The 27,196-nt window shown below is 38.0% G+C and overlaps 1 protein-coding gene across 2 annotated transcripts; it reads right to left on the reverse strand.

Moving 5' to 3' along the window:
• Positions 1–105: 105 nt before the first annotated feature.
• SNX16 (sorting nexin 16) lies at positions 106–26,962 on the reverse strand. 2 transcript variants are annotated; one of them, XM_063170935.1, is made up of 8 exons: positions 26,921–26,962; positions 21,938–22,402; positions 17,924–18,010; positions 14,432–14,580; positions 9,777–9,846; positions 5,151–5,287; positions 2,183–2,299; positions 106–1,921 (listed from the first exon to the last, which is right to left on the reverse strand). In XM_063170935.1, the coding sequence occupies exons 2-8, from the start codon at positions 22,307–22,309 to the stop codon at positions 1,816–1,818; spliced, it is 1,038 nt and encodes a 345-aa protein (XP_063027005.1). In that variant the 5' UTR covers positions 22,310–22,402; positions 26,921–26,962; the 3' UTR covers positions 106–1,815. The 2 variants fall into 2 exon arrangements, with proteins under 2 accessions (XP_063027005.1, XP_063027012.1); XM_063170942.1 differs by lacking the exon at positions 2,183–2,299.
• Between the last annotated feature and the right edge of the window lie 234 nt (positions 26,963–27,196).

A 27,196-nucleotide genomic window follows, 5' to 3' on the forward strand; every position in this document is an offset into this window, starting at 1 on the left:
CAATATTTTTAAAACTCTTTATAGTTGCAAACCTAACAATAGTTTAATAGACAAAGTTCAATCTTTTCAAATATATAAGTGACATCGGACACAAGATTTCATATATTTTCAATAATGTGCCAAAAGTTTATTGAGTTCACTCAACATCTGTGAGGATTTATGTAGGATATTAAAAAAAAAAAATCAGTTCCTTTTTTACTTTTACCTTCAACAGAAGTACAGTAAGGTTTCTGGTGTCACAGCATTCTCATTCATTTTCATGCAGACAACTTTTGGTAAAAATAGGATTCAGACCAAGCCTGAGTAAGTGCAGGAAATCTCTGAGGTAAGAAATGTCTCATTCAGTATTTGATCCTTCTACTTGACAAGGGATTAAATGTTTGTTTTTTTCTACAATGCAAAAAAGAAGACAGGTGTTTTGTCCATAGTTTTATTTTACCAGGAAGGTTTATACAGTTCTGCATAAAGGTCATTGTATGCATAGCCTGAAGTACAAAGCTCCCTTTGAAAACTCCAGCACAAAGACACTGCATATTGACAACATTAAACAACAATGTGGGTGGTATAGGGCAAAAAAAAAAAAATTAAAACAAAACAGCATTATTTCTATTGGAAAAGCATAATAAAACAAGGCACTTTCAGTAAATAAGGGAAGAACAGAAAAATGCTGTATCAAAGATTCCACAGAACTGACCCAGAGCACTGTAACAAAATTCTGCAGTAATGAACAAGTAAAATACAAAAAGGCACTACATAATCCTCTCCCTGCAACTCCCATTTCTCAACCAATTAGCCAACTGAACTTGGCACAATGGAGTCTTAATTATAAAGTGCATCTCCTGTCTTAATACATTTTGAAAAATAGGCTATACAACATAGGTACCAACATCCCCATGTGTACAATATATTGAAACAAAAATACACTGCGACTAGATTCAATCTAGTTATGAACTGTGCAGGAAAAAAATATGGCTTCTTTACAAGTCTTTCAATAGCCTCCATATAATCTGGAATATTTTTAAACAAACATGAATGCATTAGCAAGGTGGTAAGAGGTAGTGTTCTGAGTAAAAGGCAAATTTACAGATTTTGTTGTTACGTGTTACATGTATATAACAAAGGTATCCCAGATTTTCAAAGCAGCATTACTGAACAAAAAATATTACAGCATGCTATCTTGGGATGAAAATACACAGTGTTTTGGGGGTCTCAGATCAGTTCTTTCAGCAAAAATGACCATTTTACAATGTCCAACTATGATTCCAAGCTGTAACTACTTTGCTCTTGGTACTGGAAGTTTTCCTATTGCATTGCATAAAACTTCCAGAGAAACTTTCTTCAACTTTAGAATGTAAAACCAACACATTCTCCATTCCTATACACAAATGAGTCCATCTTTACTTCAGCAAGCATTATTTTATGGCTATACAAATACCAAACAGATGAACACATCAAATGTGTCACAACAGTGGCAATATATGTCATATGAGTTAGAGGTGTTCCATGATTTACTGTGAAACTTTTGTCATTCTGCTAGGAAAGTCAGCCAAATTGTGTATATACACTATCTAAACTTTAGCTGATTTTAGCCCTTATTAGACTTCAATATATTAAATATATAAAGGCTAGATAAAAACTGAAATCAAAGCAGCACTGGATATATTTCTTACATTAATAATTTGTAAGGATTTATGTAAACATTCAATATGTGCATTCTTGCTCTTTGCTGTGAATTCTTCACAGCTCCTCTATGATCCTGCCCACAGAGACACCCTTAACATGAACCTTTCCCAGGTAACAGCTGCTGCTGCTCAGCTATTCTTCATCTGTGGTATAGGCTACTTCAGCAACTTCAATTTCTGGCACAGAATTTCCAGCCAAAGAGCCACTCCAGCATGGCTCATGGTTCTCCTTGTCTGAGCTGCAAAGACACATCAATAAATGGAAACAGGTATGATTTTCTAGAGCCATTTTAGGCAGACAATCCACAAAACATTGACAAAGCTTTTTTAACTTCTCTCTTATTCCAGATCTAAAATTATCTATCCTGAGGGCCTTTATGCAGCAGAGAGGTGCAGTAAAATGCTGAAATTCTCAGCTGTGCAGATTTAATGCAAGACTAAACATTTGAAAACACAAACTTCAAGAATAACTAAAATACAAGTAAAATAATAGTATTTACCAGCTGTCCTCACCCAGGGTACCCTGGTCTGCTTCTACTGCAGAAGACTCCACCTCACCACTGCACTCACTTTCTTCTCCTGACATCTGACGAGTCATTTTTCCTAAAGATAAATCCCTACAACAGATAAGAACAGAGTACCACCAATCCATACAGCAAACATTTGTCACTGAAGAACTGTTTGTTTCATTTTAGCCCTGGCAGTTTCTGCAAAAAGACTGAAAGTAACCTTTCAATCTCACTCCTGCATGCCCCATTTCTTTAACTAGTAGTATTTAAACAGTTTATTTGCCCCAGCTGCTTATTCCTGAACTGAATTCAGTCCTCTAAATCCCTGAGCCTCCAAGATGATTAGAGGGATGGAGCACCTTTCCTATGAGGAGAGGCTCAGAGAATTGGGATTGTTCAGCCTGGAAAAGAAAAGGCTTTGGGGTGACCTAATTGCAGCCTTCCAGTACCTGAAGGGAACCTAAAAGAAAGGTGCAGAGAGACTTTTTACAAGAGCCTGTAGCGACAGGACTGTTCCCCAAGGGAGAATGGCTCCAAACTGAAAGAGGGGAGGTTAAGATTGGATATTAGGGAAAAGAATCTTTATTGTGATGGTGCTGAGGCACTGGAATGGGTTGCCCAGAGAAGTGGAGGATGCCCCATCCCTTCAAGTGCTCAAGGTCAGGCTGGATGGAGCTCTGAGCAACCTGGTCTAGTGGAAGGTGTCCTTGTTCATGGCAGGGGGTGGATATTAGATGATCTTTCAGGTCCCTTCCAACCCAGGCCAATTCATCATTCTCTGGTTGCATGACAATTTAGTAACTTCACAAAATTCAAATCCCAGAGAAGTGTGTATGACTTAAAGTGAAAAATTACATTCAGACTAAGCCACACACATTTTGCCTAAATGGCAGAAGGATTATAACCAAAATATAGTCAAAAGGAAGACAGAAGAATGACAAGAAGATTTCTTCAACAGTTCCTCAAGTTTCTCACTGTAACTTTACAAAACCACACACAAAGCAATGCATTTTTCCATTAGTGATAAAGACAGTTTTTTTCTTAATGGCAAAACAAGAAAATGGTCTAGCTAGCTTAGCTAAAATGGGAACATGGTCATGTAGATTGACCAAAGAAATCCTTTTTTCTAAACCGTTTCTCTATGTGGAAAACATGCATCAATTTAGCATTGAATTGGAAACAAAAGCTTGTGATCCATTTTGTGTTTAAAATTATACTACTATATTTCTTTCCCTTTTAAAATTGCTCTAACTACTGTTGTTATTTTATTTTAATGCATACATTTTACATAAAGTCTTAAAAGCATTCTGTAACATGACTACCAGCCTATGTCTGAGCCAAATCCAGCAAAACAATAATAATAACAATAATAATAGTCTTGCAAGTCTCAGGACTTGTCCAGCTGTTCCCTTCTGTCTCACATCCATTGTAGTTACCTGGCCTTTAAAGCATGCAGGCATAAGATGCTTAATTCTTGTTAGGCCATCAAATAAAAATTCTACTTCAACAAGGCCAATGACAGACACATTTCTTTTGGGTTCATTTACTATCAGACAAGCTGAAGTTCTTGACTGAAAATACTTGTGATCTTGGTTTTTTTACAGCCAGAAGTCACAGAAGTTATTTTTCATCAGGACTTCAGACACTATGTGGCTGACTTTCACTAATTTTATATGTCTGGGAAACTTGCAGTGTGTTTGAGTATTTAAAAAACATAATCTATCTTCAGGGAAAACACTAAAATATCAAGTCCCTTTTTGCTATTCACACCTTTTTATTTTCTGTCACACAGAATTCCCTATCATGACGTTTTAACCAAATGCAAGTTTACTTAACTTTTCCTGACTATTTCACTATTTAAGGCAGCAGCTGTTCTTATCAAACAGGGGAAGGATCTTTGAGATGTAATTACTTGCCTTCAGGAGTGAGCAACAACCTGAATATGGTATTCTGATCAGAATTTTCAGTCAGCCACCATAATTGCATTTAAAGCCTTTTCCAAAGGTAGTTCACTAGAACATTTAAAGGTGTGATTTGTTAGTCAACCTGAATATGCTGGACTCAGCAACCCATTCAGTATTAAAATAAAAGTTATTTTAATTTTTTTAAAAATAAATTTCTTCACTGCCTCTGGTCTGACACACATGCAGAGGGAATGTTTTTTTCATCTGATCTCATGTTAGGAAGAGATTCTTTACTGTGAGAGTGGGAGGCACTGGAACAAGTTGCCCAGACAAGTGACTGCTCTGTCCCTGAAGGTGTTCAAGGCCAGGTTGGATGGGGCCTTGAACTACCTGGTCTAGCAGAAACTGGATGATCTATAATTCTATGAAGTTCAAATGGGACCACAGGAATTCACTTTTTTGCTAAGGAAACGCTGCAATACTGACTCAGCAGCTCTAATGGGACACTAGATAGCACAACATCAATTCCTCAGCTCCTGTTTCAGAATTTAGCAGACAGGTACTGTTTTCCCTTGGGTTTAAGTGGACTCCCATGCTATTTAAATGGTACCTGCAGCATCTCATTCCAACCAATTCAGAACAAAATTAAACTATTATAGATATACAACTGCTTGATCACTATGCTCTGTGAAAGCTTTGAGTATACAGAGAATTTTATAACTCAAAGCAATTTTCCCACTCATCTCTAGCAGGGCATTTCACATTTTCAACATTTCAAAAGCAGAACAAAATCTTGCTCTATCTTTACAGGACTTAAAGGATTAGGAAACAATCACAGTTACTTTAGAGGGAAAAGATAGGTCAAGCTTCTCAGTCATTTGTACTAAATAGCTTTTAGCCAGCATATGAGAAAGAGCTTACTGAAAATATTGCTTTGTATGTGGTTATGTAGGGAAAATGGTTTCCAAGATACAGCTAAAGCTGGTACTTGTGACTAGACAGAGAAAATGCTTTCATGGAGATAACTTCTTAAAACCCTTAAAATTTCTACATACCTAATTCTTCTTTCAACAGCATCAATTTGAAGTTGCTTTTCCGTTAATAATTTCTTCAGTGATTCAACCTCCCTTTGTTTTTCAAGCAGTTCTTTTTGTAGGCGATAATTTGTTTCCTCCAGAGTTTCACAGAAAGCCTAAAAGACAAATTTAAGTGCATCTTCATTTTAACTTCAGTGGACTGCCTTTATTGACTTTTCTCTCAGAAATATCAACCTGTAACAGTATTATAGCTGCTTGTCTTAAGACTGATTACCTTAAAAAGCTACATAAATAAAAAAAATTCCTATCTTAATAATGCTGCTTTTAATGATGAACTTATTATGCTAAACTGCAATGCAAATATTTTAATCATATCATGTGGGAGAATGGATTATAAGAGAATGGAGATGGTGCTGTGGGCAGCCTCTCCCTGATGAATTGCAGCTGTACTAATTACCAAAGAGTAGAAGCAACCTTGCCCTTAATAGGTCACAGCTGTGTCCAATAGGGATGTGTGTTCTAAAAGACTGGTTGGCAGGTCATGGAGAGAGGAAGGAGTTGGTCTTGCTGTCTGTGGGAATTCACAGAGGAAAGGTATGAATTTTACTGTAGGGTAATGAAGTGCTGATGCTTGCCTCCCATTTTGCTGTCAGTCGTGTGACCACCATCAATATCGTTTGTCTCACAATGACAGAGATGCCAGAAGAGCAGTTCCTGATTTGGAACCTTTTTGCCTATATGGAACATAAACTGAACTCCCTGCTTCCTCTTCTCATCATTAAGTTTTGTTTCCACATGACTTAGAAGTCAGTTTCAATGTATCTATATATTTCCAGGATGCGAAGAATATTTGGATTAAGTACCTATTCTTTCCTTACCCAGGACAAAGACAAAGCTGTACAGTTCTGTACCAAACACCTGTGACAAATATGAAATCATGACAATCAGAAGACCAGTAAAAAAATATTTTGAAAATGTTTAATAGGATGCTGTGAACACTAACTACTCAGCCATGACAAATATGCTGGGCTCCCCTGCTGAGCATGGCATGTCTGTATCACACACCCTGATGGATCTGTCACTGAGCAATCACAAAACCCAACGTGAAGAGCCCGTGTCTAATGCAACATCCTCCGAATGCAGGAAGTGACAGAAGAGCTGGCACAGAGCCTCCTCATCTATTACTGGAAAGCACAAGTCTTCCAACAGCAATGTGCAATTCTCATTTAATAATTTACATGTGCTCTATAAATAAGAGCCCCACATGGGAGGCTTTCTTGGCTTGATATTACCAGCAACTAACCACTAACTCAGAGTCTGAGTATAAAATAAACTGAATATAAACATTTAATATGAGCTCGGTTAAGAATAATCCTGTTAGGATACTGTTTGTCCTAGAGTTTTAAAACAGGCTACAAACATCAAGAATACACTATCCTTTGCTTTAACTGAAGCAGACTCATGATCTTTAAAATATTAAGTTTTCCTGTAATGATACAACACAAAGAAATGAGGAGTTTTCAATTCAATAACCCAGGAATTTTCCATGGAATTTTAGTTTATTTTATTGACTCAGATAGCAAATTTATCTTTGCTGACAGGCACTTGAAGACCAGTCATGAGTTAAGCAATAGGTTTATTCATATATACTAAAGCCAAGAGCATGTGTCATGCAACTCACTCTTGACACAGCATTTATAGTGACTGCTTTAGCTATCACTGTGGTTAAGCAGTCATCCCATTTCAGCCAAGCCAATTAAGTAAATTTTTCTGCTCTTGGTAAAAATATTCAAGGTTGCTGATACCCTAACTGAAAATTAAACATTATTTCCTTAAGAATATAATTTAATTTATTATTTCAACCTTTAGATGTATGCACATGGAAATTTTCCTATACACAAAATAGATAAAATATTGCACAAGTGTTGAAAACTGTTTCATTGTTCTGAGAACTGAGTAAAGCCTTTGGAAAAAACTCATCTCTATCTGCAATCTGGGTATGAGCTGTCCAAGCAAACACAGGCACTGTTTGAAACTGGGTAAGAAAACATCAATATATTCTGATGGATGCTGTAATAGCAGAAAAGTGAACCAAAGCTGAGAAAGGGAACAGTGTGTAATGAGCTGTCTTGTTCTTTAGACAGCTGGACACTTGGAGTCTGGAACAGTTTTAATACCCAGGTTGGACTAATTATTCCTGAATTTCTGAAAGGACAACCAGCTTTGCTTCCTTCTTCAGATCATGAAACAGAGATGGCTGAGAAAAGATCTGTGGAAACAACTACCAAGGACATGACAAAAAAAAAAGATTTAGTGAATGCTTTGCCTACTTTTCTGTGATTGAATTTCTTGGCCTAATCAGCTTCTAATGGAGCAGGTACCTGTCTCTCTCCCCTGGAAAAGATAAATGTGTTTTGGCAAGTCCTTGGGATAACAGATATAAACCAAATAGAAGATATCCATATTTTCCATTATCAGGAAAACAAGAAGATTTTTTTCTGTGATGCTTTGGATGGCAATAGAAAGGCAAAACAGAAGTAAGTTTTGAGATATCTTTAAAAATGAACTCCAGGAATAAGTACATGAACCTCAGTGCTTTTCCTGTATAAGGCAGTTCAGGGAAAGAAAAAAAAAAAAACAACAAACATTAAGGATGGATATAGATGCTTTTAGTATGCAGGAATTTAGGATTTCTCCTAACAATCAGAAGCAAGACAAAAAGCATGGCCACAACCATGGATTTCAGGCTGAGCCAACTTCACATCTCTTCAGAAAGCTGCTTGGAAGAAAGAATCCATGGGAAAACATCCTGGAGCAAAGAGCAGTCCAGGAGAGCTAGCTGGTATTTAAGGATCACCACCTGCAGGGTCAGTAAGTACAGCTCAACAAGCAAAGGCTACAGGTGGCCTGTGTGGATGAGCAAGGGTCTCCTGAGCTCAGACATAAAAAGCAACTCTGCTAGGGGTGAAAGCATGGAGAGATGACACAGGAGTAATGTAAGGCTGCTGTCTAATCTTATAGGGACAGGATTATGAAAGTGAAGGACAACCTGGAGCTGAATCTGGCAGGGCATGTGAAAGAAACAAAAAAAGAATTCTACAAGTGCATCATCAACAAAAGAAAGATGGGAAACCATGGACTTGTTGTGTTGATTGGAAAAAACAGCCTTGAGTAATTCTTTCCCTGCAGCCAGAAAGGAAGGTCAAGACAAACTCACCTGCAGTGGGAGAAGAGCAGATCAGGGAGCACTTAAACAAAATGGATACACTAATGTCCATGAGAGCTGAGAGGCTGCCCCTTTGTGCTGTGCTGGTGGTCAGCCACTGGAGCAGGCTGGACAGAAAGGCTGTGAAGTCTCCTCTGCAGAACATTAAAAACCTGACTGGACATGGACCTGAGCAACCTGCAGTAGCTGAGCTTACTTGAGCCAGGGGGGCTGGAATAGATGATCTCAACAAGTCCCTTCCAAGCCCAGTCACTCCATAAAGGTGTGGTATCTCTTGGAGAATTTTATAACAGCTGTCTCAACAACTTCACAGAAATGGGTAATAGCTAAAACTACAACAGCACAGCTGTTTTAATGGTTTGATTAAATTCCAGTGGAAGAATAACACAGATTTAACCACAGCATGCACAACTGAAATTTCAATGAAGAAGGCACTTAAATTTTTTAAATTATTTGTACAAATAATTATGGTAATTTAAAAAAAAATCATCAGTTTAAATATCAGTGATGAAAAGGGATTGTATGGAAATCAAATATGAGCTTGTGACAAAAAACCAAATCTTTCACATGCAATAGCAATGTAACAAGAACCAAGGCAATCCTACAAACATGCAAAACAAAACAAACTGGCAAATATAAATTTAGTTGAATGAGCATCATTTAACATTCACGATTTCTGCAAGACTAACAATGTATATACAATTTGAAAACAGTTATTCTATAAAGTAAGGAAACTAAGATCATCTGCTCTAGACAACCTTGATACGGCCCTTCATGTCACTAAAATTTATTTCTAAGAGAATAGACTGAAACACACAGTATTATTACTTCAGTGTGCTCATATAAATGTTGAAAGGCTGCTGGTTTACAACACTACTTGACACTGCTTAGTTTTTCTGCAAGAACACTAATTTTGGTCGTGAGAATTAATAATTTAACTGCATTCATTATATGAGAAGGCATCCCTTCCCATGACAGGTGTGTTGGAAATAAGTATTCTTTAAGGTTCCTTCCAACCCAAACCATTCTATGATTCTGTGATTTTATAGCAAGAAACATTTCCCAGAAAGGCCTGAAGTCTAAGGTATAAGCACTGTAACAATTTGCTGAATATAAACTGATAAAATCTCTCCTTATATTTAGTAGGTGCCTTATATAAGTAGTTGCTTTACAAAGCAAACTTCATCCATGGCCCAAAAAAGGCAAAAAAGAAGATATATTTTGGGACAGGGATGAAGTACAGCAGTCAGACAATCAGTGTGCACCATTTATCAGACTTTGCCCATTCTAGAAACACAACATTTTGTGGTTTTTGTCAAAAAACAGAAATAAAAGTGTTTCATTCTGTATATCATTATACAGATCTTACAATACTCTAAAAACACCTGCTTTTTGCATTCTGTTTCTATCCTACTTACCCTGCTCTCTTCCAGACTGTCAAAAGGACCTGGAGGATCATCCAGACAAAGAAATTCTCTCACTGCAAGGCTTTACCAAATAAAAGAGAATGAATTACTGGAAGTACAAAACAAGCAACAACACTTAAAAATTATCAAAAAATTGAGGTATTTCTTTAAGTGACACAAAAAGTTACATCCTCAAATTTACTCCCAAGTATTCACAACAATTAACAAATAAATGGTTAACAAACTATTTAATCTCAGTTGTACGTGTTGACCAGGGATAGTATTTAGAATGCAACTTATGAAGATGTTTAAGCAATTTTAGAACATGTTTTATATGATTTTTTAAAATTTTCAGTGAATTTGTAGCTACATGACAATTGGCAAGTTTATCACTTTGGTATTGAAGAGGTTTGAAAAATTCTCCTGGAGAAAAGTAAGTATTATAAAATTAGTATTATGCAATAGATGAAAAGTATACTGTTAAAATTCATATGCAGATACCTTCAGGTAGTATCAGGGGATTTAACTATGAGCACTGAAACATGTTCACCTGTCTCCCTTTTGCTAAGATCATAATCCACTGACACATACACATGATATAATTTTTACATATACAGTGTGTATTTTTATATAAATAATAAGTTATAAAATGATAGAAGACAATGTACCATGGATCTACTACATAGCCATCTCTGAATAGACATTTCAAACTAATGCATTCCATTTGGATTTGTGTAACAGTTACCATCCCCCTCTGTGTGTTGTTTTGCAAAGACCAGAAGAAAGAAGTAGGTGTAATCCTGTGGTTTACTACAGAGTATTTTAAGCATCTGTCTCATTCTGTCTTCCAAATTTAGATTACTTTTCACAGAACTCCTAAACATCTCCAAACATGTCCCTTCAGCCACCTTTTTAAGACTTTCCTGCTCGGTTGAATTCATTCTTCTTTGAGGAATCTCAAATTAGAACACTGTATTCACAATTAATTAGCAAGCAGTAACTTAGGAGCAATGCTGTGCTTGCACTCACTACTATATATCTTTAAATCATCTCCTACTGCAATGGGCGCACAAAAATGAAAAATGGGAATCCAAACTTAATTTTCTGTCTCTTCTTCCCACCTGGGCCCCATGGAAAATGTGAGGGCAAAAGGCAGTAATTTTCTGCTTTCCACCCATTCTCTGCACTTGAGGTTTTCACAAAGCACAAACACAAGAAAGGAAACTTTCATCCAGCTACCATCCTAATCAACCAGCTTCAGGTTGGCAAGCAAAATGAGCAGAAACTTCTTCAAACAACCATCATTCATTATACTATCACTTTTAGTTTTAAGAAGACTCTAAAGAACATTTATCTAAAATACATTGAACATTTACTTTGTTGTTTTCTTTATAAAATAGGCCCCTGATGGCATGAACATTTATTCACAGCCTAGCTTTGCTCTGACCCTGCTCTCCTCTCCATGTGTTACACCTCTTCCTTTCACTTCATGAATGGAAGATTCTGCCTTTGAAGTACCACAGGGATCTTTTCTGTCCTGTGACAGAGCTTGCTGTACACATGTGCAGGCTGCCATCCCCCTCCAGAAAGGAGCAGAGCCAGCACTCAGGAGGGCAGCAAGGGGCAGTGCAGCACATGGCATCCCTGACTCCAAGCTGGCCAAGTTCCTCCCTTCCAAGCTTCTTACACAGGGCGGAGACAGGACAGCTCTGTCATCTATATAAAGCCAGATTCTGTTTAGCAGGTTAAATTTCTTTCACCCACTTCACCGGTTGTATGAAATTTTCCTGACCACTATTTAACTCTTTGGGTGGACTTCAATTTGATCTTTCACTGAATCTTCAATACAACATAAAACAAGAGAAGAAGTCTATAAAACACAAACAAAAATATAGCCACCTGCATATATTATCCTCCATTTTATTTTTAAAATACTTTGTGAATCTAGTTTTATTAAAAACAGGTATACCAAATGAGGTTTCCTATCCCTGAAGGGCAAATTTCCCACTGTGAATACAGTACATAAAGTATGAAGAGAAGTAAACCAGACTTCTCTACAAAGAAAAAAGGCTTTTTTGGTTTAGGTCTGACTCAAGCAGTTTGACTTACTTGCAAAACTGGAGAAGTAAATGGTGAGTTTTAAAGGACAAAACAGGGTGAAATGCTCACCACTGCTCATGTGAGGTACAAGTATTAATTCCCATTAACTGTCAATTTATTCTCTGATAAATGGGTAAATACATTAGATGGTCAAATCTCCTTCATTCTAATCGCTTCTTGAAGAATTCACACCTTCCACAGATCCAAACCTTAGAACCATATCAATAGATTATAAAATTTATTAAAAAATTTTGTCTTCATGCAGAGCCCTACACAGACAAAAGTTCTAGAAACCACATTTCAGTTAACCATCTCTTCATGAGCCAAAAGACAAACTGATTCCACAAACATTTTAATTCCTTTTTGTATCTGATACCCAACACAGTCAACAAGTTAGAGTTTGGAATTTTTTGCCTTAAACTATGACAAACACTATTTTGTCCAACATGGTCCATCATCACTAAGATACAAACAAGCCAGCTGAAATGCTGGACTAGCTGCAACAATATGAAGCAGAAAGACTTTAGATCTATTTAAGCAAGTCCATTCCATTCACTAGTTTGTCTGCAGCAGCATAACAAAAGTTACATTTAGGGATGAGATTGATTCTTTTTAGCACACCTATTATTATGTAATTTAATTATTAGGAAGTTTTTAAACTTCTCAGCTGCATACCTCACCCATATAATCATATTTAATAGCTACTTACACAGAAACTCATAAGTTGAGCCCCATTTCTTTTTTAAACCTATTAAGCTTTGTCTCTGACATCTCACAACAAAGCTTTGCCACTCAGCATGACATACTGCAGGATGACTATGAATCATCAAAATATTAACACTCCTTACTCACCTTCCCTCTCCCCTTTGATGATTTCACACACCCTGTTTGCTCACCTAACACAACAGACTAAAGAGAACACTTCTTGCAGGAAGTTTTTCTGCAGCTTCCTCTGCTCTTCCTTGCTTTCTCTGTACCTCTGACAGACACCTCCTTTGAGATGGAATGCTGTGTTTTGGCACTGAACTATGTGAAAGTACAGTTCAGATTCCCAGAGCAATAACTTCTTTTCCTCCTCCTAAGTTCCTCTAATAATTTCAATCAATTTTTTTTGACTATTGCTGAGTACTGAACTGATTCAGAAAACTAGTGGTATCATTACCAATAGTTATTTTCCAAGTTGAAAAATTAGCTGAGTTCATGAATCTGTATGGGTGTACTTACTGTCACTTTCCAGTTCAAGACACAAAAATTGATGTAAGTCACTCAGTACCTCAGGATCCTTCTACAATAGTTTGTGCTTTCATTGTTCATTCCATTCTCCAGATAATCCTGAACATCAGTGTCCACAACTGTGATCTAACATTCCACTGGTACTACCCCTAAATTTCCATCAATCCTTTCCCCCTTGTCTTTTAACTATTTCATATGAGCCCTGTCATAACTACTAGTTTGTCTCTACAGAGGACATTATATCATTTTTATTTACCTGCTTTGGGTTTTTTTTGCTACAAGAAGTACCAAAGTCAGACTAATGTACAAATCCCTGTTTTCCAGACTCAGCAGTTGAATGCCTTATAAAAACATGTCAAATGCAGTAATAATACCCCTTTTACTAAAAAGTAAAAGTATTACTAATAATACCCCTTTTACTAGCTATGAGCACTACATGGTCTCACAGTCCCACACCAGCACTTGAAAATTTTAACATTTTGTTCCTTTAAAAGTCTTGAGGGAATTAGGTTTGCTTTAGAACATTTTTTACTCTTTGTTTTGAATGAAGCTTCAGATGATGACAGGTTCTCAGACTCATTCCTAAAAGAATCTCTAGTATAGCAACCTTAAAACCTTTTTTAATTCTAATGCTGGCAAAGGTTTTAAAATGAACTGCTTTGCCTCTAGCAATTTGCTTACTTAAATTCTCTTCTGGTCCGTAAGAAAATTATTTTACAGCTCATTTGTCAGAATTACATTCTATTCATTTTCCTGCTTTGGAAGAATCTCCCACTTTGTACAAAAAAAGATACTGTTGAAAGAAATCTTTGCACTTTGCTGGCCTAAACACATTATGTTTTTTAAACTATTAAGACTTTTTTGATTTGTGGTTTACATTTACTTATGTACAGGAATCTGTAAATTCCTTTAATGCCATGTCAATAAAAACCTCTAGTTTAATACACATTTTAAGAACTAATTGCATAATAGTGTACGTACTCTACATTATGAAAGCCTAACACACCTAGTATAAATTAACAATATTATCAATTCTGCATTATACACAGAGAAGTAATGTTTTAGGAATAAACATGGGATTATTCTAACATTTTAAGTATTACAGCTTTTAGTTATCCCTATACAAAATACTGCAGTTCCACTTTTTTTGCTAAGATGGGACTAATTTAAAAGGACACTGAATAATTGACATAATGACCAAATGCACAGCATGAATGTTACTGAAATCCCTCACCACACTGCCCGAAGGTACACTGCTGGAGTCTAGGAGCTTTACAAGAGGAGTATGGACAGGAACAAAGCCACAAATGAACAAGCAAAGGCTAATCACCTACCAGTTAGCAATATCTTTGTGAGCTACTAGGTTCTGGAGGAATGCCTGCAACCCCAGCTGTCGATCTTCCAAGAAGTCAGGATTGTAATTATCCTTGAACCAGCGCTTTGGCGGAAGGGCCAACCGAAAGCCTGGAAACATATCTTTTAGCTGGAATTGAAATTAAAGACAAAAAAAGAAAAAATTTGAGAAAAATACTAATTTTGCCAGAGGCACTGACTTTACTCAGATTTATAAGACATTTCTGACTTCTGGTAAAGTTCAAGCACAAGACAAGTCGCAACCATAAGGAAAATCCAAATTACAACTTAAATTGCAGACACAGTTCTGTCACTTGCTGCCTTATGCAGTAGAGTGCTTTGTATTTTTCCTCAAATTTAACACATAAAAATAGGAATGAAAACCTTTGCTTTGTTATTTAATGTCTGGGTCTGCTATTTAAAACCTTTGAGTCTCTACACTGTATCTCTAAGAAAACTGTAAAAAAAAAAATCAATGAAAAATAATTTCAGTGGTATTTCTTTTAAAGTATTCAGGGATAAAAACTACTACATATACACATATATAGAATAAAACCCCATGACAGATGTACAACTCTGCAACTTGTCTTTCTCGGGGGGCTAGAAGAATAAATTACAACACATGCATGAGATATTTCTTGTAAAAAGTAGTTCTTTGTATACCCAGAATAATAAAATTTCAATATGCAAGTATGGCTCAATCCCTAGTAACATGCAAAACTGCATTTCTCAGGTCCTTAAATAGCAACGGGGTATAGCTGACATCAGAAATACCCAGATTTTTTTCTCTGAATTCAGAAATAAAACATAAAGCGAATGAAATCATAAAATTATACAACAATGAACCTTTCCAAGAGTGACAATTATTCTTCTAATATGCATGATAATCAAAAAAACTTTAACTTTTTGATAAAAAAACAATTTTTCAAAGTTATGCTTGACAAATTAAAATCTGGGAGAGGATTTACAACCAACAGGAAAAAGCAAATAGGTTTTATAAAATTTGATATCTCAGCTGCCACAAGAATTGTTTCATCATTTTTTCTGAATACAGGATCTAGCCAGCTTCTGTCAGAGATGTTCTGTGTACACTGATTATATTAATATGAATGTTGCAGTGATAGAAAATTATAACTGACAGCTCTTTCACCAGATTAACTTTTAGAAAATTTAGAACAGATACTGCACTTCAAATAGAATCTCTCTACACACTTTGAAGGAAGAAGCACATTAATGGATCACCTTTGCTTATGTAACTATTGTTTCACAGCATGAGGTACGTTTTAAACAACCCAAATATCGTTTATTCAAACAGCCTATGATAAATTCTGGTTCCTTATTTACAGAATGGTTTTTTGTCAAAGCCTTGCTCTTTATTTCTGAATTTAATTATTTAACTATGTTTTCCTGATACTGAATTTCATCTTCATATTAGACCCTTCTTTATATCTTTAAGGTTATATTTGGTGCTCCAAAGTTCCTTCATCTCTTACCAAGTTATCATTAATTTCATATATATAAGAATGTATCTGAATAGGACAGAACCCACAGAATGTAACAAAATGAGTTCCTGTTCGTTGTACAGAGGAGTGCAGACAACCATTGCTGGGAAATGGTTCAAACACACAGATTTTGCTGAATGGTAACTTTTACTTGTCTGGTCACACGGATCACAGAATTTAATTCTAAGGAGAGAATACACCTACAGGTTACTCCTTTTGTGGCTGAAGAAGGTAAGACCCAGCTGCTGTCAGTGGATAATTTTCAACAGCACAGTCCTGGGGCATTCTTTCTTGAGTGCTCCTCAGACACATCAGGAAAACCCATGGGTCAGACAACTTATTCTGGCCATGATTGCTTGCTTGGATCCAGCACATTTCCTACTCCTTCCTACATCACCATGTGACACATTTCACATCACATGAGTCACAGTCTTGGGGAGAAATGGTGAACTTCTTGGTTCTTAAGAATGGCCATTTCACCATGTGTTTTCAAACTATTATTATGTTACCATTTTGTAATTCTCTAATATTTCCTGAATGGTGGTATGTTTAAGCTCTTAAGCTCTTAGAGCTGATATTTCTATACTATAAAAAGTAAAATGTATTACACACCAAAGAATAAATGGTTTAGATGCATACTGAAAGGTGAAAAAGCTTCAGACAGTGACACAAATTTTAAAAAATACAGATTTTTCCCTTTAAACAGAAATACTAATACCTAGAAATAATGGTAAAAGCCAAACATTTGATGGCAAAGACTAAGGGCTTTATGAGTAAAAATTTAAGTATTTATTCCGATAGATATTTCGGCATTTTGATTTTTCAAACCACCGACAACCACATTAAGTCAACGGAGGTGATCAAAATGCAAATTGGTGTATGACTTGACTTCCAAAATCTGAGTTGAAATACCAATATCATTCTCTCAAAAGAAGTTAGGCCTTTGCCAATATCAAGACATTCTTTAATTGAAGATAGACTGTATTTAAGACAGGAATTCCTTCAGAAAGAAATCTCTAAACTAATTCACATTTAGCAATTTAGTCTTAGACATCACTGGTGTTTCAAAGGTAGCCTAGAAGATACTTAAATAGGTCAAACCAAGAACACAGAGAAATTTGTAAGTTCAAAACCATTTTCAAAATCTCAGCCGAATTTAGCTCTTAGGCACTTGATTAGGCACACAAATCCAAAGTGATAACCTGTACAAAAAATCCCTCACAATGGGTAAAGAAATAAGGTTCATGTTGAAACATGAAAGAACATTCTAGCAGAAAGTGTGCTGAACTGGCAACGAAAGATTATTGTTAGGAGTTAACAGCGGACAAAGGAAGTGCAATTATTTCTCTACTTTTGATAGCTAAATACTATTTACCAATCATAAAAACCTGTGCTTTTCAGACAAGCATTTTTTCCTTTTAAGTAATCTAAGAGTATTAAATTGTTGACCCAGAATTCCTATTCATCTGGTGTTTCCTCCATCTTTAAAGATCTGACACAGTATTTCACTATTAACTTTGAAGACACTGAAAACAACTGAAGACTGACCAACATACATAGAACATATTTATGTTCACGAAACTTCAGTTTTATGATGAACAAAATCAGAATTGGTTACACAGAAAAGACCTAAATAACTACTGGATCATTCCTGCAAGAGAATACAAGCCCCTAGTTCTATTTCCATGCAGGGTGATAAATATTCAAGAGTTAATTTCTTTATCATATAAACTGGGAATAAATATAAAGTTTGAAGCATACTAACAGCTTCAGATGAAGCTGTTACATCTTCTTTACATCAGCTGTTTAATGATCTTTGAAAAAGTGAGGAATCATATTTTTCCAGTTATTAATACAGTATGTGTTTTATGTGCATTAAAATCAGAAAAAAAATAGAAGATGTGACAAAAATATAAGACATGAAAGAAGTGAGGTAAGACAGCTGAGAATTTACCAGTTTATAATCCCCACCTTGTCATTAAGCCTGGAGAAATCTGTGTACCGTCTGAACACCACCCAGCTTTCCTCTGGACTTCTTTTCACCAGTATTTTGTATACCTGTGTGGAAAGACAGAAATATAAGAAAAATGTGCAAAACTTCACGCTGCATTGGAAGGAGTTCCTGTAATTCCTAAATACATATAACTATTTCTGTCTGTAAGAAAGAATTTATTGCCAACAGAACAAAAGGCTGGGCTATCAAAAAAGTAAGGGAAGTGTGTTTCTGTGATCTACTTGAACCTTTGCAAAATTACAGTTTTACTCATTGATCCTGGAGGCCTCTCTATTTTTAAGGTGATTGTTAATCATCAGGTACTGTGTCTGATATTGCTTCAAAATGTCTCATCTGACTTGTTTCACAAGGAGAAATGATGCAGAGTAAAATTACATCCTCCCTTGCATTTGTCTTGAACATTAGGTTTAGTCTTTCCAGGCAAATAAGATTTCACTATTAAACTGCACCAGAATGATGATACCATGACTGTGTAACTGAAGCAATGGATACTTTGAATCAGATTTAGCAAGACAACAGCACAGCAGTACCATACTCCTATTTAAAAACAAATGGATAAGCAACAAAACAATGATGATAATGATAACACTAAATTACTTTCTAGGAGGATTAATATTCCAATGCCTGAACACAATGAATCCAACAATACAACTTCAACTAGAAAACATCAAACAGTGTCTAACGTCATAACCTTACTTTCTCCAACGTAGGGAAAGACAGGTACTCTCAATTGTACTGGGTTATTTTTCCCAGTCTGTGTGTAAAAAATATAATACAAGAAAGAAAAAGGTATTTTTAGAACCATAATGATAAATGATCCCTCATTTAACCAAATCCTATTTAAAACATTTTCTAATCTGTTACATACTAAAATCTTCTGCAGTATTTCATGCTGTTACAGCAGGTTGTCTCAGCTGATAAGTGTATTTTTCTTATTGCAGTCCCAACATGTGATAACCCCAGTGCTAGCCAACTTCTGTACAGGTCTGAGACTGTTTCTAGCAATTTTGTATTCCATAATATATTAACTTCCAGATAATTACAGAAACTGCAGATAACTATGGTGCAAATCAAAAGCAATTTTTCAGTAAGTACTTCTCTTATCTATGTTTTAAACACAATTTCACTTTAAAGACACATCATCTGTGGAAGTCATGGATTGTGACAGAGGAAAAAGCTATTACCTTTTAAAATTCAAGCTGCAGGACTTGCTTACAAAACCAGCATTAAAATATATTTTTTCTGCCTTGCATTTTATGTCTAAATGCTTATCCAAATATTTTATTACTTTACTGTCATACTAAAAGTATAAGCAGTTTTATTTTCATAAATAAAATTAATGAATGTAAAATTGTGAAGACTCTTTGCTAGTACACATTAAAACACAGAACAAGAAACTTTGGAATATGCGTGCAAATTTACTTGCTAATCAGTATTCTATTCTTGTATTCTACTTTAAGTTCTGCAAACCATTGTTTAAACATGTATACAAGAAAAAAAGGAGTAACTTCCAAGTGAAGATTGGATAACTTAAAAGAAAAAGTTCACCGATTACAATGAACTTAACTGTAACAGGGAGTGCAATCAACTTATGATTAATGGCCTCAAAATTATGGGCAACCTGAAACAAACATGTTTGGTTTTCCTGCCAAAGTTTAAAAAAAGGTGGTTGGGTGTTTTTTGGCTTTTCTTTAAGGTTTGCAATTAGTAAGAACTAGAATACTAAAAAACACCTCTTAGTTCCTTCATACAAGATCTTGGGTAAAAATCACAAATTCATTCAACAAATTCATTTTACTCCACTCAATCATGAATTGCTTTGCTCTATAAATAAAAAAATCATCAATGAAAACACACCCATATGTGGCAACATTCTCTGGCTGATTCAGCATCTTATTATCATTTTTACTTGGCTTTAGAAAAAGAAAGAAGTGCTAATTGAACATTCCAGGACCTCAAATTCATTTAAGACTAAATGTTTACAAGGAGATATTTTTCAGCCTAGGTTTTCTCTCCCATAACCTTCAGCAACCACGTACTCTAACATGCACTGTCATTTTAACTCCTGAAGCTTGGACATCATTAAGCCAAATCAGATTCTTATTTTTGGAAACTATGAGATGCAACCAACAGTAAACAAAAAATTCAGCAATTGGGTCTCCTCTCTTTACAAGTGATTTAATTTGCTTTCCACAGTCCTCTGCTGTCTTCTAAATCTCACTGATTTCGCACTGCAAAAGCAACTCAAATTCTAAGGACTAATTACTTGCTGGCTTTAATGCACAAGAGCAACCTGCATGCAGAACATGCAACTGAAAACAAACAGTTAATTGTGTGGTTTCAGAAACCAACTCAGCAATAGAAGTGAGATCAGGAAGAGCAAAAATGCATCCAAGCATTTTACAATGGAAGAATGTTTCACCTGTACCGTGACCCGGCCTTCCACACACAATAATGGGACAAAGTTCTCACTGTTAGTACAGAACACCTTACAGGCACTCTGCATTATGTCTTGGCAATGTCTTCAGGAAAGACAAGAAGGGCAACAAGCTGGTGAAAGGTCCAGAGGCTAAGTCATGTGAGGAGTGGCTCAGGGAGCTGGGGACATTTATCCTGGGGAAAAGGAGGCAACCTACAACCACCTGACAGGAGGCTGCAGCCAGGTGGGGTCAGTCTCTCTTCCCAGACAACCAGTGACAGGACAAGAGGCCTCAAGCTGTGCCAGGGGAGGCTCAGGTTGAACATCAGGAAGAATTCCTCCATGGAAAAGGTGGTTAAACATTGCAATGAGCTGCCCAGGGAGGTGGTGGAGGCACTGTTCCTGGAGATGCTCAAGAAATGAGTGGATGTGGCACTTTCTGCCATCATCTGGTTGTCAGGGGGGTGAAAAAGGCTGGACTCGATCTTAGAGGTCTTTCCCAACCTAAATGATTCTGTGGTATTTGCAGACTAATCCTTGTACATATAGCAATATCAATTGTTGTTTTGGTTTTGAAGGTTATTATTTAAAACATTTTTTAAATTTACCTGTGAAAAAAATTTTGCTCTTCTCTTATGCTAACATGCATGAAAATGTTAGAAGCTGAAAATCTCAGGAAAAGACAGGTATCATTCTAAAATAATTAAAAAGCATCATTACTTAACTTTTGGCTCAAAGATCTTGATTTCATTACTATTCTAACTGTCATAAAGATTCTGCTCTTCTCTAATCTATAAGAAAACAGGAGAAAAAAAAGCTATTTCCTTCTCCTTATCTAATTAATATTTTTCATCTCAAGAAATATAATTAATAATCAGTAACAAACAGCCATCAATCCCACAAGCATCATTGTATAAACTCAAAGAAATATTTCAACAACACACAGAGAAACAAATGTGGAAGTACACTGATATAATTATGGCAGACAAAAAAAAATGAACTGCCAACTACAGTGCACTTTGAGAAAAATCAATACAAAGCAGTTAGGCTGCTGTTCTGGCACAAGATATGGCATAAGCAACTTCCCAATCTGTTTGCAGAACAGATCTCCCCTTACTAGAAACTGAGCTGGGCAAGAAGGTGAAACCAACATGTTTGCACTTTAACAGGAATGTTCTAAGTTACTTATAACTACAGAGGGCCAACATCAAGGTTTCATTTTACTTAAGAAGTTTAATTACACAGAACTTACACAAGTTCAATTTCATAAGGAATTGTAGCTGCAAGGAATTCCTGACTTTTCCAGCAGAAATTGATACATGAAACAGAATTAATTCTTTCTATTCTACATACACAATTACAGGAAAGACTGCTTTCTAATCCCTATTTTCCCACCTGAATAACAAGAATGGTATTTTCCTGTCAGGAAGTACTTTAAAGCTAAACTGGTAACATCCCTGAACTGCAGGATTAATTCCTGAAAGACAATGCAAAGCACATTGAATTGCTATCTTGTCATTACAGGATCAACTCTACTATGCCCAAAACTTACAGTGAATTTTGCCCTTTCCTCCATCACCTCATAGCCCAGAATAGTAGGTGTGGTTGGTCGATCTTCCCAGGTCCTGGAATCTTCATTCTGCTCTATTTCTTCTACAGGCTGAGTACTGTATTCTATGGATGTATCCAGACCTGTAAATTTAGTCCTAACAAGGGGACTGCTACATGCAGATGATGTGGAACCAATCTGGTCAGGCACACTCATCTTTTTAAAACCATCAACTGTAGAGTCCTCCAGCTGTCCTTTCGAGGAGCTCGAACTCGTTGAAATGCTCCCGAAGGAAGAACTTCTTTGGTTTCTGTTTGTAAAGCTGGATGATGAACTTCCAATAGGAATAGGAACAGGAACATATGGTGTTGCCATCCTTCATGAAAACAAGCCCTCAGTTTTTGGTCCAGGAATTTAAGCTTCATTCACTGTGTAAACCATGTTTGCTCTTGTTTTCAGGAACAGCACCTGCAATTAAGGACAGAAAATACTGCTGTCATTTTGAAATCAAAGCACCACTAAGAGCTTTGGGAAAGAATCTGTATTAGCTCTGAGATGGTACCTAGCAGTATTGATGGTAAAACACTTTCACAAAGAATCTGGCTTGTATAAAATGGTGCTTTTAGGTTATATCTCACCCATCTGACAGACAGCTTTACAGGAGTTCTGTCTTCCACGGCTATTGAAATGGCAAAGAGGTAAAGCAAGATTACAAAACAGAAAAATCCTTTTGTCCTTTAAGAATTAAGTGTTATTTGGTTTTAACCAAAGAGTCAGCAATTTTTCTGGCATACAAGAAGTAGTTTCAGTGACTGTTTTATCTAAGCAGTACAGAAGGTTTTCACAGAATTGGTTCTGTAAGACATCCACTGCAGACCATGCAAGCCAAACACACAGGCAACAATATACACGGCATGAATCAAAAGACATGACAGTAAACAACTTAGGTGAAAACATATTTGCATATTACACATTCACTGAAGTACAGTGGATCTGTTTCCAATGCAAAATATTTTTTCAAAACAACTCTATTGTATATAATGCTGCAGATATTTGTCACAATGTAAAATGTGCACATTTTCTGGAGTCTGAATTGCAGCAATTAAGTTTTACAAGCATGCACAACAGAAGCAGGGTTGTTACAGCAGGTAGTTTTCCATTCCAGAAGATTAAAATGAAAAAAAAAGGTGTACAGAAAAAAAAAAAAATTAGTATTTTTTTCTTCAACAAAAACATTTCAAATGAGTCTTTTGTGTGCATGTGTATACATTTCTGGAAAAAAAGCAAAGTAAAAGTAAGACAGCAGTATGAAACTGCCAAAAAGGCACCATCTCCTCACTTTAACAAAGTACCCAAAGATGAGCTCTTACAAGATGCAAATTAAATGCCACCTCTTTGGATTAACAGGATTTGAGCCATGATCCATTTACCCAGGAATAAACTAATCAACCAGGAGGCTGCAGGAAGCTGTGAAATGGGAAACCGCCAACCTGATTCACACCAGACAATCAATCACCTGCTGCAGTAAAACCAAATGAGATTCCTCACTGTGAGTATGAAGTGATGCTTCCCCTGTCTTGCTCTAAATTAATACTGGAGCACAGGAATAAAGACATAAATTTTAAATGAACCAGCATGAGGAAGACTGAAAAATTCTCTTGAACAAATTCCTTGAGTAAAGGAAAAACAAACTTAGTCAGCTACATCAGGAAGTTGTCACACACTGCCGGTCAGAAAACTCAGTTAACTTGACCAGGAGAACAATTTCAAACTGGCAGTCATTTCTTATGAATATCTCTGCTTCACTGTGGAATGTGGCTGAACACTCAGCAGCATCTGAGGGAGCTGAAGTGTCAGTGTCATACACCCCTGCTGACTCACTCAGCTGGTCAGGGATGGGATTTGAAGCATCCAGAGCTTCTGTTGCAGCACAGCCCTGTGCCTGGCTGTGGGAGGGGAGCCACGTGTCAGACATCTGACCTGCCTCAGCCTCACTCCATGTGAGAGAAGCGAGTCACACCTGTCCTGGGACAAGATGTTCTCCTGGAGCTACACCACATCTAAATCCCTTTTTTCACCCACATCTCAGTAAGAAAATCTATTTTCTGCCTCAAGCAATAAGCTCTGCAGTAATTTTTCTTTATGCAAGGTGTGAAGCATTGTCTGATAAATTTTCTCTACTAATATTCTCTGAACAATATCTAAATGAAACACTAAAAAAGGTAACTACTTTTTCACTTGCCACTTCAGTGACTCTTCCATACTACCAGCACAAGGAATTGAGAGCATGGCTTTAAACAATGTCCCACCCAGCTATTGGGTGGGACATATGTTATTGAGAGGTATAGGATTAAACTCCTGTGAAAGGAAGAACCTAAATGAGTCTAGACTACAAAAAAATCTATCTATATGTAAAAAGTGATTATCCTCTATTGCATGACTGTGTACCTGGAGTGGAAAATAAACCCACATCTCAGGGGCTATTTGTTGAAGCTAACCTAGGAGTTTATGCAATTTTAAGATGCTAAAAAAACCTTGTGCTGTTCATCACTTCACAAAGAACCAAACCTAAAACCCCACAATGACATTTTCACCAGTTACAATAGTTGTGAACAGTCTTTCCTAGAAGAACTTCTTCATTTCAAGTGAGATGCCAGTCAAGAACTCACTATCTTGAGCTTGTTTACTTACTACACATTACTCTTAACTGCACACGAGTTTCTGAGCAGCTGCACCAACGTGGCAAGCAAGAGAGCTCACCACAGCCCACCCTGAGGAAAAAGCCCTTGGTGCTGAGAGGCCAACACCTGCACTGCGTGTGCTTCAGCAGCTTCCACTCCAGACCAGCTCTAATTCGGTACCACGGCCTGGATACTTATTAGCAGCTGTTCTACACTAAGCCTGCTCCCAGGGTACATTTTCTGGTTTAGTCCCTTTTGTTCCCTGCAAGGCCACCCCAAATTGTGAGTCAATGAGTATTTAAGGTGATGATGACACTGTTTTCTTCTGAAGGCCATTCTTGACTCAATTTGACACAGGAAACATCCCCACAGAAAAATAAAAGGGGATGATGCTACCTGTGTCACACACAGATTCCTCTAACTTTAAAAAGTAACAGGAAAGTATTCTCTGAGTAACAGAAACGTCAGGTCAAGTGAGCAAATAGCACACAGCTTCACTTAACTTGAATATTGTTTTGTAAAAAAGTTGAAAGAAATATACAAAAATATTACCAGACTCACTAACACATTTCCAAATACATACATAAATCCAACTGTAGAAGTATCACAATTTCCTAGTATGTAAAATACTTACAACAAGGTGCAAAATCAAATCAATCTGCACTTTATGAAGGCTACTAAATATTAGAAGAAAATACAATGCTCAAACAAGGGTCACAGCCCTAGGAATCCAGCCTTACCTACTAATATAGTTTACTGCCAATTCATGCAATAGAAGGAACTGAGAACAATTTCATTAAAAAAAAAAAAGAATCCTTTTAGACAAACCAAGTCACTCCCTACTTACCTCGGTGCAGCAAGGAGGGTTTGTGTGCTCAGTTTGCTCTTACCCCAGCTGCACAGAACCAGCATAATCATTGCAGCACACCAACTTTAACAGCAAATCCCTCCTAACACCTATGAGATACCCCAGACACTGCACTTTCTTGTCTAGCTATTTACTTGACTTTCTGCAAGAAATTTGCTTCCTGTTTGGGACATGTATTTTGTTTAGTTTGATTCCCAAGTGCGAGTTAAGAAGGAAAAGAGAAGGAAGAGAACATTTGCTGGAAGGGCTGAACTGCAGGATCTGAAACAGGATAGGACAGTCCCGGGAACGCGGCCGTCACATGCTGCAAGAGCAGCACGACACCGACTTACCCCGGTGTTTACAGCAGCCGCCTCCCTTTCTGCGGGAGAGGCAAATAGGCTGTAATAAAACCACTTAAAAAGGGTTTGCCTGCAGCTTGCAGCTATCGCAGATCCAAACCATTTTAAACTAATGGCTTGTATATTCAGTGAGAAAGATGTAAGCCACACGATTCCAGGATAAAAGATTAGAAACAAAACAATCCGTACTTAACAGTTGTAATTGGATTTATAAGACTTTCAGCTATGCAATACTATATGTGATCTGGTTACATATATTCTGCCTCTGTTTGGGCAACGCAGACAAGCTGATCTCTGAGGGTTTAAGTGCTACTGAGGAAAGTCGGCTAGAGAACGAGTGGAATATATAAACAAACTTCCAGACTTAGGTTTCATGATTTTGTAAAATAATCATTTTGTGCCGATTTCAGCCAAATTACCTAACAGCATTTTTTACCTGCTTATGAACCTAAAATGGGGGGGGGGGCTATTTATCACACCTCACACACGGAGCAGTAACTCCTGCCCCGCAGAGTCTGTTACGGAACTGGAAGCAGCCGCGGGTGCCTCGCAGCAAACCCGCACGTCGGGGAGCGCCGCTTCTGGCGGTTCTGAACCCGAGCAGACCCAAGGCAGACCGGCCGGCACCGCCGGGGCAGCGCCCGGCCCGGCCCGGCCCCGCCGCCGAGGGGCCGCGCTCGGGGAGCGCTGCCGCTTTACGTAACTCCAGGGGCGGCCCCGAGCCCGTGACACCGGCAGGCCCGGGGAACCCTCCCGGTGTCTCCGCACGGCTGCGGGAACCGGCCGAGGAAACACCTGGAGGCGCGGCGAGGCCCCGCCCCGGGGAACGGGGTGGTTCCGTAGCCGCCGTCCCGCCCGAGCGGGACCGGACCCCGCGGTGCCACCGCCCGCCGCCGCCTCCCACAGGTGCGCGGGAGCTGCGACAGCTGCGCGGAGGCGGCGGGGGCCGTTCTCGTCCGGCGCAGGACGGGCAGCGGGGAGGTTCCACTCCCCCAGCCTTCCCGCACGGGCTGCCCGCTGCCTCAGGCCCTCCCTGCCCGCTCCCCTGATTCCCGGTGCCGGCGCTCCCACCCGCCCGCACGGCGGCCCCGCTCACCTGCTCCCGCCGCGCGCGCCCCGCTCCGCCGCGCCACCGCCGGGCCCGCCCCGCGCGGGGGGCGGAGCAGGGGGCGGGGCCTGCCCAGAGCGGCGGGAGGGGCGGGGCCGCGCAGGGACTACAAAGACCAGCGTGCCCCACCAGCTAACGTGAGCGTCATTTTTCTGTGTCTGGCGCGGTGCATTATAGGGCTTGTAGTTCTGTATGTGGCGGTGTGGTCCTGCGGGGTGCGGCCGCCCCCTGAAGGTGGCAGCGCTGCCGCGCAGGGAGGGAAGG

This window comes from Melospiza melodia, chromosome 1 (assembly GCF_035770615.1).
Source record: "Melospiza melodia melodia isolate bMelMel2 chromosome 1, bMelMel2.pri, whole genome shotgun sequence".
NCBI classification, from domain to species: Eukaryota; Metazoa; Chordata; class Aves; order Passeriformes; family Passerellidae; genus Melospiza; species Melospiza melodia.